At 43.7% G+C, this 17269-nt stretch overlaps 1 protein-coding gene across 8 annotated transcripts in view; it reads right to left on the bottom strand.

Annotated features, from left to right (window-relative positions):
* Positions 1-14604, bottom strand: part of SHQ1 (SHQ1, H/ACA ribonucleoprotein assembly factor) — a 94202-nt gene extending 79598 nt beyond the window's left edge. For 5 of the 8 annotated variants that reach the window (XR_004692024.2, XR_004692023.2, XM_035106629.2 and 2 more), the window contains exons 1-7: positions 12631-14526; positions 11534-11708; positions 10117-10178; positions 9217-9339; positions 7362-7516; positions 4720-4832; positions 2510-2718 (exon numbers count right to left, since the gene is read on the bottom strand). Coding sequence is in view for 6 of the 8 variants with exons in the window: in XM_035106629.2 (XP_034962520.2) it covers positions 2510-2718; positions 4720-4832; positions 7362-7516; positions 9217-9339; positions 10117-10178; positions 11534-11676 (805 nt within the window). In the remaining 2 variants the exon portion in view is untranslated. The other 3 variants (XM_035106623.2, XM_035106624.2, XM_035106625.2) reach the window with 3 other exon arrangements.
* Between the last annotated feature and the right edge of the window lie 2665 nt (positions 14605-17269).

Here is a 17269-nt window from a genome sequence, read left to right on the forward strand (position 1 = left end):
ATCCTTTCCCCCCAACCCCATGAGAAAAGCCAAGTAATTAGTTAAGCTTATGTAAAGAATTTGTTTGACTTGCTTTGCATAATGGAAATCTCGGCCTGTCAGCAAAAGGAATGAAGCGCCCTCTACTGGAGGGATACTTTGTCACAAAGCCAATAATGATGTAATGATGGCGGCCTGCACCACACTATTATTTCTGCTGACTTTGGGGGGGAGGGTTTCTTTTCAGCAGCCCGGTGTAGGAAGGCTGGAGTAGAAAGAAGCAAAAAGAGATAAGGAAGCAAATAGATGCATCACACGAAAGCTAAAACGGAACAGCTAAGAGCTGTGATATGCACACACCCTATCCCAAAACTTGGAAATAAAGTACATATAACAAATCAAGCAAACCCCAAAATGCAAAAATTATAATAATCAAAAAATCAAAGATAAGCTATTTTATTTTTGTTTTGAATATGACATAAGAAAGTCTGAAAGTGTTGTAATCTAATGCAAGTGGTCTCATGCTTTTGGCTGCAGGTTCCAAGGGGAAAAAAGATGTTGTTAATCTGATATAATCAGCCCTTGCATTTCCTTCTGGAAATATTAAAGCCTCTGCAGTTACAGTGCACTGTTATCAATAAAGAGAATTTACAAAAGCAATCAAAAAAATTTTTAAAAAAATGCCATTTGCTTTATTTAAGGGCCACAGATATCCATTCAAAATGTCACCTATACAATTGTATTACATGACATGGGTGCAATACCTCTTTTGAAGAGTAAATCTCACCACATACCATTACAGCAAGAATTTCTTCTATTATAAAATGAGTCAGGCTCAGATTCATTTTATTATGAAGCGCTGCGATACAGCAGGGAAGACAGGTGTCATGCATTTTTAAACCCCCCTTATTCTTAACAGCCCTTCTTCAGATTTTACCTGTATCAAGGTTACACACTGTAAGAATTATGAGGGACATCACAGGCCCTGTTTCACCTTATTTAACTGCCAGGCGTTATCTCCCACAAATGCTCATCCATTTCCACTAAGTTGCTAAGGATAAATAAATCCATAGATTCTGATTGCTACAAGCCCATCACTCAACCCCTCGCTAAAGACATGGGTACACTGCACACAACCCAGATCGTGTTGTGTATCATGAAGTGGAGAAGCCACACAGCACACAGAGGCAATCAGCTCCTTATGATCTCACACAAGAGGACTTAGGTGCCCACTTTCCTTCAAGAGCTGAGTTATGAAACCCAAGCACAGATTTAATGCTCCTGTAGATGTCTCTTACATGAACTGGAATTCTTCCAACAATGCAATGCAAACCTCTTCGTGCGGCTTCTCCAAGAGAGGTCTGGAGGGTGGCAACACAAGAACAGGCCTTTTCTGCAATGGCTCCCTATTTGTGGAATGCTCTCTCCGCGGAGATTCAGCTAACACCTTCATTATACACCTTTAGGCACCAGGCGAAAATGTTCCCCTTTAACCAGGCCTTTGGCTGATTGACACCCTATGGCCTTTTAAAATGTGTTGAGGGAGTGTTATTGGGTTGTTTTTGTTTTTATTATGTATTTTATGTATTTATATTGTGATTTTATCTTGTGAACCATCCTGAGACCTGCAGGTATAGGGCAGTATACAAATTTTAACAACAACAACAATTTTTCTAATGTGTGCTTCTTATTCAGATTTTGTAACCCAAAATGCCTTCACAAACAAAAGCTAATGATGGTTTGCTTTTTAAATTTCTTTAAATAGCACAGGTTTAATTTTCCTCGCCACAAAATATCTGGCAAGAACAGAAAGTACTTCCACTGTCAATGGTTCAACTATAAAAGGGCAGATAAAGCAGTCCTTAATACTGTCGTTCAGTACAGTTAACAGGAAATAGCAAAAAGACACTTTCATCAGTATCATCCAATTTGATAACGGCTTTTAGTCAAAGCACGGCAACAACAAAATGAACCCAGTTGCTGTTTGACTCAACCACTAAGACAAATGTCAAACAAAAATTTGAATTTGCAAATAGATTTCATTAACTTTATAGGTTTATAAATGTGCAGCGGTCTTAACAGACTGCTTGGGCACACTAGGAAGATACAGTGAAAATGGGTTCTTGCCCCTCTTAATAGTGTTGTGCACTGACTCTTATCCGCTTAAGATATTCTCACTTTGTTGCTAGGCAGACTCTGGGACTGGTCCAGTGTTGTGCAGAAATGCCGCCAGTCACACCACACAGTATATGAGACCAGCTCCAAGGCTGAGAAACCAAAAAGCAGGAAAAGGTTGCCTAATCCTTTCTAAGGGTTCTCAGACTTCTTGTTTGGCCTGGGAGAGTGAAAGGAAGGGTTCTGGGAGAACAAGAAGACCAAAGCAGCAATTCACTCCCAATGGTTCTTTTCTCTGTTCTTATTGTGCCGTAAAATCTCCAGCAAACTTTTGACAGTCCTTTGAAAAAGAAGGGGATGGGTGTTTGCATAGTCCCGCCCTATTTTTTTTTTTTTTGCAAAGGAAAGCAAATACCTGGTTGAAAAATACCCACTAAAGAGGCCTGCTGCTGTCCATCAACATCCACAGAAGATTTGGAAAGTGGGGTCCTACCAAGTACTGCCTGTCTGCTCTCGTTCCAAGGATGACTTTCTTGGGAATCCATCTTCTTTCTAGAGGCTGTAACCCACCAAGGCTCATATTTCAACAGATGGTGAATAGTCCCATCTTCAAAGAAGTCAGCACTGGAAAGATAAAAGGATTCCTGCATCATGTTGCCAAATAATCATAATATGTAATCATCATTTCCTTGAACTTCTCAGTAGCATGCAAAGGTTTACACACCTAGAGGTGCAGGACTCCCAGACCCACCTGAAATTTGTGTATCTTGCTACAGAGGTGATGCAAGTGAGTTATATCTTGCTCACTGGAATGGAGGATGAAGAGAAGGGAAGGTATAGACTTTTGTGCAGGTTTAAATGCCTTACAAAGTCGAAGAAGGGGCAGAGGAACCAGAGACCAAATTGCAAACATGCGCTAGATTATGGAGAAAGCTAGAGAGTTCCAGAAAAACATCTACTTCTGCTTCATTGACTACGCAAAAGCATTTGACTGTGTCGACCACAGCAGACTATGGCAAATTCTTAAAGAAATGGGAGTGCCTGATCACCTCATCTGCCTCCTGAGAAATCTCTATGTGGGACAAGAAGCCACAGAGAACTGGATATGGAATAACTGACTGGTTCAAAATTGGGAAAGGAGTACGATAAGGCTGTATATTGTCTCCCTGCTTATTTAACTTATATGCAGAATTCATCATGAGACGAGTAGGACACAATGCAGGCAGCCCCAAGAGGAGGAAGATGCACAGTCCACTAATCCTAGATTCATCTCCATCATCCTCCCTGCCAAGTTCTACAAGAGCAACATTGGGACTCTCCATCTATTGCGAGAGACAATGGAGTGTGTCTCACAGGGTGAAGTCAAACCACTGGAGAATCAAGGCCCCTGCTGTGGCTTGCAGAGATTGGTAAATTGTAACTGCTGCCTCCTGCATTGTTTTTGCTGCATTAGCAGCACGGAAGTGAACTCTCTGGGAGCAGACTGGGCAGTCTATATGGAGGTCCTGGGTTGCCCAAACGATAAGTCTTCCTTCTTGGCCTCACTGGTGTGGTCCAAAAGAAATCAGAGCAATACGTTTGGCACCAGCTTGACTGCAGGAGTTGCTGGAAGGAGGCATACCAGGCACCATCCAACCATCTTAGGGACTCCACTAAGGAAGGGTTTACTCCTCAGCCTTTTCTCCTCCCAAAGATGTCACACAAGGCAGTGGGTACACTGCGACGAAGGGGGAGGAAACAAGCAGGCAGTGTCACCCTGAGCTGCTTGTAAGTAAGAAGACAGGCAGGTGGGAGCTGGATGAGGGGGGGGGACTAAGGTTGGTGGGTAGGGTTGCCAGACTCAATAGTGGACAGGACTTCTGTGCCTTTAATTGCCCTGCTCTCTTTTGAGTCTGGAAACCTTAAAGAGAAACCAGCAGACCCTTTGTTTAATTTCCAAGCAAAGGGTCTGCTGGTTTCTCTTTAAGGTTTCCAGACTCAAAAGAGAGCAGGGCAATTAAAGGCACAGAAGTCCTGTCCTCTATTGGGTCTGGCAACCCTATTGGTGGGGCAGTGCCCCATTTGTCTTAATGAAGCAATCTCTACTGCCAGTATTGTTGACAATACTGGAATAAATGGACCAGTGGTTTGACTTGATATAGAGGCAACCCCTATGTAAGTTATTTTCCCATTTTTCAAGGGCGAGCAGCTGAAATATGCAGCAAAAATCCTGTTTCTTTTCCCTTAGCCAGAGTGGATCAATTGCACCTATTACGCTTTAGAGTACTATACTCAAGATTATTATACTCTATTATGTGGAGTAAGAAAGGTAATTTAAGGGAGTCGTGGGGTTCCTTATGTTCACGATGTTCTGCAGAGGTTGTGTCCACTCAGCTTGAATTTCAGCTGGCCTTTGGCTCTAACAGAGTCTCAGAAAAAAACAAACCTGAATCACATCAGTCACCAGCTTCTGAGGCTATTATACATAAAAAGAGTCTTAAATGCAGCATAAGGTGAAATCGTAGGAGATACGGAAACCACTCATTTCCCATTTTAAAAAATAGTCCTCTTCGATCCACTTTCTATTAAATGATGACAAGATGGTCAACCAGATATTGCAGAAACACGCCATAGGCAAGGACTTACAGGTAATGATCAGGATTGAATTTGGCATCTTCTGCTGCCAGCCTTTTCTCTCTGCGTTCAGCTGCAGAGGTTACGTCTGGATTTTTTATATCGATAACATCATTTAGTTCATCCTACGAAGACAACCACAAAAGATTAAACAAACCTGTAAAGGGGGGGGGGTTGACTTTGTTAAAGGTTTAGGCAGAAAACTTGCAAGGTTCATCTCAAATTCTAAGCTGAAAATGGAGACTCAGATGGTATCAGGGGTAAAGAGAGTCTACACCCAGCTATGGCACTATGCACAGCTATGGGCTGAGTTTGCCTGGCCTCAGTCGTTTGCATTCCAAGTAAACTTTGATTGAATTTATGCAACGAGCTCTACATGAGGCTGCTACTGGAAATGGTCAAGGAGCTTGAGGTCCAAGGGACCCACCTCTGCTGCTATCTGCCCACCCGTGGTTACATCCTATTTGAAAATATTGCAAGCTCCCGCAAGAAGCACCTTCACATTACTCCCAAACAAGTCTGAAAACAGGAGCCTGAGAACAAGTATTTACAGAACCCCACTGCTTCCATAATGAAGAAAGCTGAACAGTTCATTTAACACAATACTTCCATTTCATGCATTGTATTCTTCGCACAGAACTGCGCTGTGTGGATTCTTCCATTTGCTTATACAGAGAAAATCATATATATATTTTCCAAAACCAAAACAACAACAAAAAAACCAAGAAAGCCTGCAGCACCTAAGAACAGACAACACGATTCTAAGATTTATATTTAACTGTCATTTTTCATCGTTACAGGCTGCTAAGCATCTTCCACAAATTTCAATTGAAGACACACTTTCTCAGACCATGGAAATCCCCTGAACGTAGGCATCCATCTGTCTCGAGAGACAATGGAGTGAGTATTCGGGGGTGAAGTCAAACCGCTGCATTAGCAGCACCAAAGCGACTTCCCCAGGGTGCAAGCCTGACGACTGGCGGGAGCCTCCGTCTGCTAGCGCCGCCACCGCCAGGAGGCTACTTCAACCTTCCTTCCCCTCTGCAGCAGGATCATAGAATCATAGAGTTGGAAGAGACCACAAGGGCCATCCAGTCCAACCCCCTGCCAAGCAGGAAACACCACCAAAGCATTCCTGACATATGCCTGTCAAGCCTCTGCTTAAAGACCTCCAAAGAAGGAGACTCCACCACACTCCTTGGTAGCAAATTCCACTGCCGAACAGCTCTTACTGTCAGGAAGTTCTTCCTAATGTTTAGGTGGAATCTTCTTTCTTGAAGTTTGAATCCATTGCCCCGTGTCCGCTTCTCAGGAGCAGCAGAAAACAATCTCTCTCCCTCCTCCATATGACATCCCTTCATATATTTGAACATGGCTATCATATCACCCCTTAACCTTCTCTTCTCCAGGCTAAACATACCCAGCTCCCTAAGCCGTTCCTCATAAGGCATCGTTTCCAGGGCTTTGACCATTTTCGTTGCCCTCTTCTGGACACGTTCCAGCTTGTCAATATCCTTCTTGAACTGTGGTGCCCAGAACTGGACAGGTGAGGTCTGACCAGAGCAGAATACAGTGGTACTATTACTTCCCTAGATCTAGGATGAGGAGGAGCTGCCCACTGGAACCGGCCACTTTTGGCTCCATGCTTTTTGGACATGAGGGGGTGGCCCCCGCCCCAGGGTATTGGGGGGCGCAAAAGGGCTCGGCCCCTAGGAGCTAGAGCCCCTGCCTGTAAGGCAGCGGAGGTTTAGGATCAGAGTTTTCCTTCCTTCTCCTAGATGGGCTACTTTCCCCTGAATGATGCTGTGAACACTTTGCATCGGGTCAATTACGCAATGCAAAATCTTGCACAATGTCATTAAGCATCATGAACTCCAGGGGCACTCACGTGGGACTTTAAACAGAAATTCCATGGCGTCAGCAAAAAGTGCACTTACGATCAGAACGCACAACCTTTTGTAATGATTGTCACTTAATCATTGCAAGGGTTTGGATTCAAAGTTCCCACGAACGCAACTCCAGCTCACAGAGTCTTCCTGCTAGACAACCAGAGCGGGAAGGGATTTTTCACGACTCCCTTCTACCCCCTGTGGCGCCTTGCTCTCTGAAAAGCTGCTCCACAGGGTTCTAGGCTATGGGAGAGAACACAGCAGAAAATGGAAGCAGCCTCCCTCTGCCTAATTCAATGGGACCTACTGACAAAGTTAAGGACAGAGGATTTTGTTTTATAGGTTAAGGCTCACATTGCATGGGTTTTTTCAATGGGCCACTGCCCAATCTCAAGGTGGTCCCGAACATATTGTTTGCTTATAACAATGGATGGTATTCAACTAAGTTTCAACCCATTGATTTTAATGAGCATGAATAAGCTGGCCCCAACTTCAATGGGTCTCCTATGAGTAAAACTTCGTTGAAGGCTACCCAATGAATGTTGCCTTGTTGCCTTGACATCACACATTTAATTGTGGGAGCCACCCAGATATCAATGTTTGTGTGTTGGTTTTATTCCATTTCAATGGCAATGCCATGAGGATTTCCTTCACAGATACGTAATGCATTTCACATTTCGTTCTGGATTGGGGACTGAGGGAAGAAACTGTGCCTATTAGAAGAGTTGAGGGGTTTATTGTTTGCTTTTAAATATCCAAACATACCTGAAGACGTCTGAAAACTCCCGATTTCAGATTTCCAAATCCATAGGTGCATGGTGAACCTAAGGGGCTGTCTTTGCTTTCCACATAAGGAGTCTGTTCAATTTCCCAGTCAAATTCTTCTTCTTCTTCTTCCTCCTCCTCCTGATTTGCAGCACCTGAAGTTTTGAGGTCAGGTTGGTGGGAGGAACAAAAAGGTAACAAATCGTCTTATCAGAAAATTCCTTCTCAAATTCCGCAAGGCACCACCAGAGCCCCCAGTTTGGAAACTGGAATCATGCTGCTTCACGCTGCCTCCCAGATCATCCACACAGTGGAAGTCGCTTTGATTAAGAGAATCAAGATGCATAAAGGTGGAGGCCCCAACCATGTCATTTAACACTGGGGGAAAGTGTGCACCTTCGCTCAGGGTACATACGCTATGTTTATTTGTGCAGAAAGACAGAGAGATAACCTTAGGACCCAGAAAAACTGATACTGAGCAAAAGACAGGATTAGTACTTGGCCAACATCACACATAAATCTGCCCCAGTTCACTGTAATGAATTCTACTTGTAGGTTTATAATGAAGTACAGTGGAACCTCAGTTTATGAACACCTCGGTTTACGAATTTTCGATTTACAAACGCCGCGGACCCATCTGGAACGGATTAATTCACTTTTCATTACTTTCAATGGGAAAGTTCGCTTCTGTTTATGAACGCTTCAGTTTAAGTACTCCGCGGACCGTCTGGAACAGAGTAATCCACTTTCCATTACTTTCAATGGGAAAGTTCACTTCAGTTTATGAACGCTTCAGTTTATGAACAGACTTCCGGAACCAATTGTGTTCATAAACCGAGGTACCACTGTATGTGTATATACTCCCAACTCCCCATTGATGCGTCTTCTATTTGCATGCAACTGCACACGCACACCAGGGACCCAGAAGTGGTGCCTGGAAATGGCAAGTGAGGCTAGTTCTCAATGGCGAGATCAAAGCGTGTGTGGGAAAAATATTAGTGGAGTAGGGGGGCTGAAAATAATGCCAATATATTTCACATCTGGCAACCAATGTGCCCCTTTGGTTTCAGATGGAGGCTTAGTTTGGTCAAGTGCAGTGGTACCTTGGTATTCGAATGCCTTATTTGTCAAAAAAAATTGGCACCTGAACGTCGCAAGTGAGTGTTCCGGTTTGCAAATGTTTTTGGGAAGCCAAATGTGGCTTACGGAGCTTCCTGCAGCCAATCGGAACCTGCACCTTGGTTTTCAAACCATTTCAGTAGTTGAACGGACCCCTGGAATGGATTAAATTTGAGAACCAAGGTAGGACTGTATACATTCCAGAGTTAACACTAAGCACATTCCTTCTGGTAAATGAGCCATCACTGCCACTAGAGGGCCATGATTTTGCATCCCAGGCTTTTTAGACTTGTCTACCCGGGTGGCACTGTGGTCTAATCTAAACCAGTGGTCCTCAACCTTGGGCCTCCAGATGTTTTGAGACTACAATTCCCATCATCCCTGACCACTGGTCCTGCTAGCTAGGGATCATGGGAGTTGTAGGCCAAAAACATCTGGAGGCCCAAGGTTGAGGATCACTGGTCTAAACCACTGAGCCTTGGGCTTGACGATCAGTAGTTCGAATCCCTGCGACGGGGTGAGCTCCTGTTGCTCAGTCCCTGCTCCTGCCAACCTAGCAGTTCGAAAGCATGTCAAAGTGCAAGTAGATAAATAGGTACCGCTCCAGCAGGAAGGTAAACGACAAGAAAAACATTTAGCACATAAATTCATGCTTCTCTGAACTTAGAGAGAAAGGGGGGGAGGGGGGAGGGAGAAAGAACCCGTGAGCCATTTTTTAAATTAAAATTGTACAAACCCATCTCTTCGACTAAAGGTTTTGCAGATCTGGATTTCTTTGGCGCTAACAGAGCTGTCAACATGTCCAGCCCATCAAAATTCTCTCCGGGAACTTCCTTGGGAAGATGTATTGTAAAAACCCCTTGAAAGAAAAGGATTGAGTTAACAAAAGGCATTTCTCCATTTATCCGGATAAGCTACTACTAGGGTGTTTCGAAAAGCAATAGCAAAACTGCTGGTCAGACTATACTATTAAAAAAAACCAAAAAACCCAGCCTGCTATCATTTTTGCTTGCATTACTCCAGGGACAGAAGCCTGCAAGTGAAGCATCCCCATTCATTAATGATTTCACACATTCATAAAGCAGAAAAAGAGGAGCACAGGTGATTACAGCTCATTTTCAGCTCCCATCCTAACGTGCAAAAGGAGGATCTGGAAAGATTTGGAAGTCACACAAGTCGCAGTTCCACATCTAGACCTCATATATCTCAAAAAGGCCCCTCTTCAAACAGAATGAGTTGCTTTTGCTTTCTTCCACCACCTCCCATACTGCAAGAGAGAGGCACAAATTAAATACATCTACTACATGTCTTGCTCGATCAGTCCAAAAACCCAAGCTAAGAAGATGGGGAACAGACACAGCACATTCTTCCCAAATTCATAATTTGTCATGCAACACATTCCACTAGATATGGCTGTGCTGCACAAAGAAAATTGTGACATGGGAAGCATCGTCTTCTGTCTAGCAAACGTAAACCATCCCACTTATCCCTATGAAGCAAAGCATTCTGAAACAACCAGGACAGCTAGCTTCATTTTATACTACTGCTAAAAGGGGAAGCAAACGTAACAGCAGAGGAATCTTGCATATCACGCTTTCTTCAAAATGAAGATATTTAATTAAAAAGAAATACAAACCTGTGTCGTCATACGATGCTCTCTCTCTCCCATCCTCTACAATTCTTCCTGGAAGAGCCAATCTGAGAGGGGTGGAATTAAAGGCATTTAATTACATATTAAGGGACCCAGGTTGCGCGTCTAGGGCTTGCTGATCAGAAGGTTGGCGGTTCGAATCCCTGCAACGGGGTGAGCTCCCGTTGCTCGGTTCCAGCTCCTGCCCACCTAGCAGTGCACTGCTCTGGTTCGCCAGAAGCAGCTTTGTCGTGCTGGCCACATGACCCGGAAACTGTCTGCGGACAAACACTGGCTCCCTCGGCCTATAGAGCGAGATGAGCGCCGCAACCCCAGAGTCGGACACAACTGGACATGATGGTCAGGGGCCCCTTTACCTTTACCTAATTACATATCTGATGCAGGGGTAAGGATAATAGGAAACCAGGGACTGGTTGTCAGGCTTTGGAAAACCTCCTTCCATGTAAACTTTAATGCAAAAGAAAGCCCAATTGGAAGCTGTGCAATTTGAGTAAGGTAGCGAGAAGAGCAGAGAATGAAAGCAGAAAGGGACAGATTAGGTAACTGCCGTGTGCCTTGCAGAATGGTGAATGCTTGAGCTTAAGGCGCTATCCCCTCTCAAGTCCTGCCTAGAGTCTTTCCTGCTTTCCCAATATTTTAATAAATAGAGATACCGTAATACTGACGCCTCTTAAGGAGCTGTTGCAAGAATATACAGTCATACCTCAGTTTAAGTATGCTTCGGTTTGAGTACTTTCAATTTAAGTACTCCACGGACCAGTCTGGAACGGATTAATCCACTTTCCATTACTTTCAATGGGAGAGTTCGCTTCAGGTTAAGTACGCTTCAGGTTAAGTACAGACTTCCGGAACCAATTGTGTACTTAAACCGAGGTACCACTGTACTGAGTATGTATGCCAGGTATTTTTAACATTCAAAATAGCACTATATAAATGCCAGATGTGTCATTTACAATGTGCGTATAGAACACATTCACAAAAAGTCTTCAGGGTCAAGTGTAAGCACACTTCTGCTGAAACAAAACAACGTACTACAGCAAGCCTTGGGCTCATACATTCTCTTTCTCCCTCTTCTGCACAAATGAGGAAAAAATCTGAAGCGTTCATTAATGGTTTGGAACAAACCAGTTTCTCATCTCATTTGAATACAGGATATTGTAGTTTGCACACACCAGTTAGATTAATAAGCCGGGGTTGTACCCCTGTGGATAGCAGGATAATTCTCAAAACAAACCACAGTCTGAATTCAGCCAATATGAGATTCCAGAATGCATCCTATATTAAGGATTTTCTGTCTCTCACACACAAATGAGCAAACTTGCCCCCAGAAACACAGGGGGGGGGAGCACGTGACAAACAATACAAGCAATTAAACTCAACCTAATGAAATGATGTTACTTACCTGAGAAAGTATGGTTTCGCATAAAACTTGAACTCCTTCCCTTCAAAATAGACTTCAAACTCTGAAACACGTGCATATGGTACTTTGATTGTTATTGTAAGAAAATCTGGATCCTGACTCAGTTCAAACGCTGGAGTTATCATGCTGAATACTGCTCAAAAGCCAAAGGTGCTGCCTGAAAAATTATGTCATGGAAATAAAAGAATCACCACCTGAGCAAACACAAGAGAATACCAGAGACAGATAAACACCCTGAGTATGATAAATGGATTACTGTTAACTACCGGTACTTTTTCTAATTGTCCATTTACTGGCAGTCTGAAATAGTTTTGAAAGTTTTATGAGGGAAAGGTTCCCTCCCCCTTCAACTCCAGGGTGAGACTCCAGTCTGGCCCACCCCTCATCCTAAAATTGCAGAACCCTGAGGCATTATATCTGGCATCATGAAAAGGTCTGAGGAGTCTAAAGCAAAGGAACACCACTTGCAATAATGTTGGTGATAAAGCAACTTGGTACAGGCCCAGCCATCAGAATCCAAATCCCATCAAAACTATCCAATGTCTTTGGAGCACCCTTCCCAGGCTGCTCTAGCTTCTCAGCGGGAAGTACACAAAGAAACAGTAACTTTTGGGAGATAAATTGTAAGCTATTCGGAAATTCATATTTGGGTTACATGAGTTGTGTGGCAGAAAGCAGAGACACTATTGACTATCAAATCAAAAGGATAGGGTATAACATATCTTTCAAGGGGCTGGGGTTAATGTTTGAAGTGTGTACCCCATGAGAATTAAAGCAAAGGTTGTATTCAAGATTTTGGGACTTCACTGAAAGTTTGAGGGGATATCCTTTGAGGCTTAGGAGCAGTTAAATGACTGGAAGTAAGTAGTTGAAATAAAATAAAATAAATTCTTCTAGTAGCACCTTAGAGACCAACTAAGTTTGTCATTGGTATGAGCTTTCATGAAGAAGATATCTGAAGAAGTGTGTGCATGCACATGAAAGCTCATACCAATGACAAACTTAGTTGGTCTCTAAGGTGCTACTAGAAGAATTTTGTTTGTTTGTTTCGACTATGCCAGACCAACACGATTACCTACCTGTAAGTGGAAGTAAGTGAGACTGAGGACAAAGAGCAGTTGCTCAATAAAAGGTCTGTGGAAGGAGTGTGGGATGCTGCTATTCACAGGGAATTATAATTGCCTCTTTGGCAAAATGGGGAAACACTTTCCTTGGGCTTTAAGGAGAATGCCATCAAGCTTCTGAGAAAACATAAACAAAATACAGCTTTTACACAGCAATCTTGTCAGGAGCATGACTGCATCATAGCCTTGCGGTTGGGAAGATTAGAAGCTAATACTTTGAAGAAGACACTAGATGGAAAATGCTGACATGACTGATATGAGTAATCAGTGAGAGTATGTTGGAAAAAACGATACAGAGGGAGATGCAAAAGTTCAAGTAGATCTGAAACAAGAGTTTATGAGAGCTAGGGAATGGAGTCACAGCACATGACAGAGTGAAAAGAGCTGCTGGGCGCAGGATAGATTTTATGATGACAGGCCTATTTGCCAAAGATGAAGGAAAGTAGGGCACACTGCAGAAACAGATGATGTTATCAAGAGTGTTCATGAGTTGGAGATGTTCAATCAGGCTCTGGAGCAGCTGGTGAAACGGTGGAGCTAGAAGAAGGAAACAGTACAATACACCCATGTTCACGCACCTTTAGTATAGTAGGTCCCATCTGCACTATACAGTTAAAGGAATATCACACCACTTCAAAGAGTCATGGCTTCCCCCAAAGAATTCTGGGAGCTGTACTTGGTTAAAGGTGGTGAGAGAGAGTTGATAGGAGACCTCTGTTCACCTAACTGATCAACAATTCTACAGGAATTCCTGGAGGATGCTCTGAGGCGGTGGACACCTACAGTTACCTTCCCCCCCCCCCCCGCAGCTTGTTTATTTTTGTTGGCTACAGATGCCCTCATCTGTGCCACACATCCACAGGGAGCTCTGAGACATATATGATGCACTAGAATCTCAGAGGACACTCTCCCATTTGCCTGGGCATATGATTTGCCCTGGTTGAAAGCACATTTTATGGTACAGACTCCCAGTTACTTTGTTATTATCATTTGCCATCACACATCCATGCATTTCACAACCATGATTATTTTAACTGAATAACATTATTGTTGGGGCACAGGAAGGAGACCCCTGTTCATGTACATATATAAGCCAAGGGATATCCTAATATTTATTATTATTATTAAATGAATAAATTTGTACACCCGCCTTCATCCAAAGATCACACGGATGTTCACAACATAAAAATAAAATATGAGAGCATACAAACTTTTATTGGGACTTCAGGGATACATGAGCTTTCCTTTTTTTAAAAAAAAAGTGCTTCAAATCTTCTAGCAAATAAAAAAAATGGAACCACTAACTAACCTCAGCATCACCAGCCATTTTTATTATGCGAATTCTACAAATAGGATATGAACCCAATATCACTTTTCCCATTGGCGACTCCCCTTCCCCACACCAGCAACTGATATACAGTATTCAGAGGCATTGTTGCCTCTGGCACCCATCGTGAGTTAGGAGCCTCAAATAAAGCCTGCTTCCCTTTCACAGAGAACACAGCAAACATGTTTCTAAATGGTGAGGTACAACCTGCTGCTTTTACCCACTTACTCTCTCACACACACATCAATGGGCACGCCTGTCGAAAAGCCCAGAGCTAAACACACATGCTGCCCCAACACAGGGTGGCATTAAAGACTACTACAACAAACTCCCTTCCATCTCCCTTTAGCCATAGATAAATGTGTGTATGTGTTTATTTGTGTGTGGATATGTGCGCATGACTGTATATCTGGGCATGTGTGTCTGTACGCGTATTACTGTCGGCTACAGCCTCCATTTCCACACAGCTCCATCCCCGCTCTAAAAGAGTACGAAAATCGCCAGGCTCGGCAACCAGCCCCGGCCAGCACTCACCCACCGACCCGACCGAAGACCACGCACTTCCACACACGCGCTGGCAGAACCCGTCTTCCCCTACCGCCCATGGCCCGCCCATCTCGATGGCGCATAGGCTTCCAATTGGCTGGAGTCTGCTGTCAACAACCATTTCCTCCAATGGAGAACAAGGGTCTCTCGGAGGAGGGCCGCTTGGGAGGCGGGCTACAAGCTCATTGGCAGGAGCTGTCGGCTCGCGCCCATTCACAAATCGCCGAGAATGTGAAAAAAGAGGGCGGGGTGGCGGGGCGAGCGTCACGTGACGGGAGCCCGCGAGCGAAAGGAATTTTGCCATCTCGCGCTTGCGCTCTTGCTGAAGCGCAGCGCCTTCCTTTCGGTTCGCTGTGATGGGCGATGCAAGCGAAGCGGGCAGCTGCGCTTGACTTTCCCTAGTTCTGTGTTTGCCGCTGGCCACGCTGCAAAGAGACATTGCTTTTTCCCCCAGTAATCTCCCAACCAGGTAATAGTAATACTACTGAATGGCAGCGAAGCTGCATCCTCAGTTCCTAGTTCCTTCCTTTGCTCAAAACTTCGAAGAACTAAGAAGCTCCTGTATCCCCAAATTAAAGTCCATATGCCCCTGAGCCACCAAATAAATATCATTTATGTGGTGGGCTCTCTTTTTAAACCCCAACAATCAAAATTATGCTTGGGAAACACTCTTAATGCATGATGACAACGTAACACCATTAAAAAAACTTAAGTAACAGGGCTGCCCATCCCAAAGCAGGCTTTGTTGTTGTTGTTTAGTCGTTTAGTCGTGTCTGACTCTTCGTGACCCCATGGACCAGAGCACGCCAAGCGCTCCTGTCTTCCACTGCCTCCCGCAGTTTGGTCAAACTCATGTTCGTAGCTTCGAGAACACTGTCCAACCATCTTGTCCTCTGTCGTCCCCTTCTCCTAGTGCCTTCCATCTTTCCCAACATCAGGGTCTTTTCCAGGGAGTCTTCTCTTCTCATGAGGTAGCCAAACAGGTTTTGGGCCTGCGTAAATCATACACCCGAGCAAATGGGAAAGGGTCCTCTACAAAATGCCAACCCAAAGTGTCCTACTGGCGTATAGTCAGTTTGTGGAAATCTGTAGGGGGGGGGGATAAGTATCTGGTGGCATCCACCCCCCAACATGCTTTGGTTCAGCTCAAATCATGTAGCCAAACAAATGGCAGTGTGTCCTCTATACCAGGCATCCCCAAACTGCGGCCCTCCAGATTTTTTGGCCTACAACTCCCATGATCCCTGGCTAAGAGGGCCAATGGTAAGGGATGATGGGAATTGTAGTCCAAAACTTCTGGAGGGCCGAAGTTTGGGGATGCCTGCTCTTTACAGTCAAGGGCAACCACGCAGACAATGATAGCCAAAATATGTAGGAAAAAATAAGTAACTGGGCATGTCTCCGGTGCAAAATATGCTTTGGGCTAGCACAAATCATGTACCCAAGCAATCAGGAGAGTGTCCTCTACAAGATACCAATAGAACAGGCATCAAGCTATGAGTGTATGATCTCTGGTGTCCTGGAGGTGTCTTGTGAAAGCAGTAAATGTATTTGATAAAAATAAATGTAATAGAAATGTTTTCCATATTGGAAAAGACTACAGTACTATGAAATATAGGAAGAAAAACTCATGACCAGTTAAGGATCTAAAATGGGGGGGGGGGTAATTGGGTCTGGAACAGAGCTCCCAGAATAAAGGTTTTGTAAGAAGGCAAGAGAGAGGAATTCCCTACCCAGCTAGGTGACGTTAGCTCTTGGCCCAGTTTCCAATAAGTTTGGTCACAATAAAGAAAGTCCACTCTCCAATTGAAATCAGTGGGCATACATTATTTGCAACTAACTTGGTGACAACAGGGCATAAGCGCAACTATAACTGTGGTCCTATGCACACACATTCGAGAGTTAGGCCAACATGGTTATTCTAGAAATCTAGATACTCTGCCACAAGATTGAGCTGTGTGGCTGAAGTTCTAACACAATGGAAGCAAGTCCCGTTGAACTTGCTTGTTCTGAGAAATAATGCAATAGGATTTAGGATACACCTTTTTCTGAACTGGCCAATGTGTTTTAAATGGGGAATATTCCAATATGAAGTAGGCCTTTCTAATTCAGCTGATTGATTGATTGATATAGATCTCTAAAGAGGGGCAGGATTTGGGGAGTGTTATCTGTTTATATGCTTTTTCTTTTTTTACAATGCTACCCTTTTTCTTTTTTGGGGTTATCTGATGGGAGAGGTTGAAAAGCTTTCACATTTGAGCAATGTGACAGGTACAAGTTGTTTTGAAGCACAATGGATATTTTGTTGAGCCTCTGGTACATTTAAATATCCTGCAAAGAAGGCTTTTAAGGAACTAAACAGATATATTTTTCAAGAATAGCTACACCAATGACAAGGATTGAGAGGGTTGTGGGTGGGGGGTTAGACACACACACATAGTGGTCACTGTCAGGCTCCTGGCTTGTCAGTTTGAAGATGCCTTGATACAGTTTGGTTTCATGTGCACTAAAACAGATGCCGCTCACAGGATAACAAAGTAATTGCTGAAAATACATTTTCACATGGTTTCCCAGCCACATGCTGGTGGACTACATGAAAGTACCCTCACCAGTCTCCAAATGTGATGGAAATTATGTTTTTTCAGAGATTAGAATATAAAATATCTCTGAATACTGCTGGGTGCAAGGCAGCATAATTTTTTCATCCTTGCATTTACTAGA

This window comes from Zootoca vivipara, chromosome 2, assembly GCF_963506605.1.
Source record: "Zootoca vivipara chromosome 2, rZooViv1.1, whole genome shotgun sequence".
Classification (NCBI taxonomy): domain Eukaryota; kingdom Metazoa; phylum Chordata; class Lepidosauria; order Squamata; family Lacertidae; genus Zootoca; species Zootoca vivipara.